General features: G+C 44.3%; 1 protein-coding gene across 1 annotated transcript; it reads left to right on the top strand.

The window, feature by feature from the left end:
• The first annotated feature begins 263 nt into the window (after positions 1-263).
• LOC127327423 (uncharacterized) lies at positions 264-2,927 on the top strand. The gene is made up of 5 exons (XM_051354197.2): positions 264-558; positions 1,152-1,308; positions 2,037-2,087; positions 2,332-2,427; positions 2,749-2,927. Exons 1-5 carry the CDS (start codon positions 368-370, stop codon positions 2,806-2,808), a joined length of 555 nt encoding a protein of 184 aa, XP_051210157.1. The 5' UTR covers positions 264-367; the 3' UTR covers positions 2,809-2,927.

The following is a 2,927-nucleotide window of genomic DNA, read 5'->3' as shown; positions in this document are numbered from 1 at the left end:
TCAAAAATGCCGCTGGAGCCACCCCGACGCAAAACGGACGCGCGGTCGATTTCGACTATTTCGGCCGACGCAAAAGGACACGCGCGGATGCCAAAATGCGTCGCGCCGCTGGAGATGCCCTTACTATATAAATTGTTTGCAGAGAATTGCAGCGTGCTCAAAATATTTTCGTACAAACTCCAAGTACTACTGTGCCGTTCGAGGGCCAACTGGCTAAGCCAAAAGGAAGCACTTGACTTTCCCAAAACTCCCAAGCTGCTCCCCAACACACACGTCAGAATAGAATACGCGAGGCGAGCCCGAGAGGGAGGAACACGGAGACGCGGAGCCAGAGTGAACCGTCCCAACTACCGACGGTACCGCCGGCATGAGGAGCACCGAGATGTTGACCGCGGCGGGGGGCGCCGCCGCCGCCGCCGGGTCGACGACGCCGTCCACCGCGACGGTGGCCGACCTGGCCGGGGGAGTCCCTCCCGCTGGCGCCGGCGGGAACTTCCCCCTCGGCGCCGCCATCCTCGCCTTCGCCATCGCCAACTTCGTCAACGTCCTCTCCATCTGGTGCGCCCCCCTTCCTCCCCTCCATCTCTAGATCCAACGCGCGACTCAGACTCGGTCCGGTCCCCCGTTGCGGTTGCCCCTCTCGTTTAGGTGTCGGTGCGAGTAGGTTGTTGCGATCGGGTTTCGTGTTCGTGAAAAGTCGGATCGAAACTTTGCGGGAGGGTTTCCTCCCGTGATGTTGAAGCAAAGGAGTTCCAGGAACCGTGATGGTGGTGATGAATTTTGCTTTCGGTAGGAGGAGGATTTATTTATTGGTCAATATATACGCGATTTGTGATATGCCATTGCAAACCAGTGACACGATCTTATTCATTGCGCGATCGATTGGGGGTTACTTAGCTAGTTAATTTGTTTGATTGTCCATCTGTGGGGGGCTGAGGTATGGCGCAACTGTAAACCTAGTGACTCCACTATTTCCACTGCACAAATTCGAGACCATTAGTACCTGAACGAATACTATACTGCTCGAATGACCAGACTGATCAAACGAAAGTCTATGACTGTATCTTCAAAATCATTGTAGTTGAGTTGAAAGTTGGATAGTTTGCTCCGCTGTTCCTTAAGCTGTACTTTGTTTCGTCCTAGACTTGCAGGTTAAAGGAGAAGAGATGGGATGCAAGGAAGTTTCTCATTTCCTCTGGAGTTATCTCGTCCCTTTCTGCTACGGTTGCAAGTTTGGCCGTGGCAGTTGGCCAACAAGAAGGCGCGGATAGCTCTGTTTTCGCCCTTGCCTTGGTTTTTTCTGCCGTCGTATGTACTTGACCCAATCAGCTTACATGCATTTCCTTTTTCAAGCAAGTGAATGTCGCAATCGAGAGAGTGCCTTTTCTCTCTGAACTTGGTATACTCGTGAATAGTTGCATCTCCATAAACAACAGTAGCATGCTTTTCCCTTTTTGGTATTGTATGTCACTTTTAAATGCACATGTTTGTCAATGCCAATTCAGAAGGCATTTGATTTCTTCTTGCTTTGCTGGGGGTGGAAATGGGTTTTGCCCCAAAAAGACACCTTGCTAAAAGATTGTCTTGTCTACTAGCTTGATATAGTGATGGATTTGGCCTTTTAGTTCAAGTTTGTGACAAATCATAAATGCACACATGCTTTCATGAGGTGGTTAACTACTTTTATGGCCAACTTGTATTCTACTGTTCTCATCTCCAGCCTGACACCATTCATTTAAAACTCTATAAAGCTGTTGGTATCAAAGTAATAAGAGCTACAAGGCAGTATTTTTTTTAAACTCTATAAAGCTTGCAAAATTAATGATGAGTATTTGTGAGTTCACAAGCTGGTTAGTAACTTCGTGTACTTTAATTTTGCAATGTAAAGTCTGCAACTCTGCCTCAAATGGTCTTCTTCAATATTACTTCTTAGTTTCCTTTTCTCAATTGTTATTTGATTTTAGAAGATCAGATATGTGTGTATCAACATAAGCTCTTTTAAGAATGGTTTTCTAAGCTTATTTATGTCTTTACAGGTTATGTATGATGCATCAGGAGTTAGGTTTCACACAGGTCGCCAAGCTGCGGTAAGCTTGTGGATTTATATGCACTATGTGAACATTGGTGACTGTCTTGTACTACTCCCTCCGATCCATAATAAGTGCTGTTGTTTTAGTTCATTTTTAGTCAATTTCGAACTAAAACCATGACACTTATTATGTATCGGAGGGAGTATTGCTTGTGTTATTACTTTCTGATTTAGTTTGCATGTTAGCAATGATCTATAATTTTCTTTCCATCCTCTAATGTAGTCTATTATTTCTGTTGCAGTTGTTAAATCAAATAGTTTCTGATTTATCACCAGAACATCCAATTATCTCTACCTTTAGGCCGCTTCGGGAATTTCTGGGACACAGTCCATTTCAGGTAGCTCTTTTCATGTCTCTTCTATTGTGTGGACACATTAAATGTAATCCATGCCCTCATGTTATTGTCATCATCAGAAAAACAAGATGGGAATAATCAGCTAACTATAGTTGGGGGTCAAATTTATTTGTTGCCTTTGGATGGCTGATGATGAAATTGACTTGAACGTGTATCAAACGTGGGTTTGACTATTTAGCAGCCTCTTTACATGCTAGGAGTACATGTATAATGATTTCCCAGTTGTCACTTTGTTAGTATTAGTGTATCGGTGACACCTGTTTGCGCCACTGCTAATTTATGCCGATTTTTGGTTCTGTGCAGGTTTTTGCGGGAGCACTTGTTGGTTGTACAGTAGCATATTTAATGGGAAAATCTGTATGAGAAATAGTTGGCATTTGCCTTGTGCTCAAATATACCACATTACTTATATAAGGGACTTCTTTTTTGTGTGCACAGTTTCATTCGTATCAGTATCAAAGTGCCACTGTCCTTGTGTTGAA

The sequence above is a fragment of the Lolium perenne genome, chromosome 1 (genome assembly GCF_019359855.2).
Source record: "Lolium perenne isolate Kyuss_39 chromosome 1, Kyuss_2.0, whole genome shotgun sequence".
Lineage (NCBI taxonomy): Eukaryota > Viridiplantae > Streptophyta > Magnoliopsida > Poales > Poaceae > Lolium > Lolium perenne.
The sequence above is the reverse complement of the archived record's forward strand: the minus strand, read 5'-3'. Positions and strand labels throughout refer to the sequence as shown.

Bases quoted from the DNA above. Each gene is read 5' to 3' on its own strand.
- LOC127327423 (XM_051354197.2), top strand. From the start codon at position 368: ATGAGGAGCACCGAGATGTTGACCGCGGCGGGGGGCGCCGCCGCCGCC. The intron at 559-1,151 runs GTGCGCCCCCCT...CTAGACTTGCAG, and splicing joins GTCAACGTCCTCTCCATCTG to GTTAAAGGAGAAGAGATGGG. The intron at 2,088-2,331 runs GTAAGCTTGTGG...TTTCTGTTGCAG, and splicing joins ACACAGGTCGCCAAGCTGCG to TTGTTAAATCAAATAGTTTC.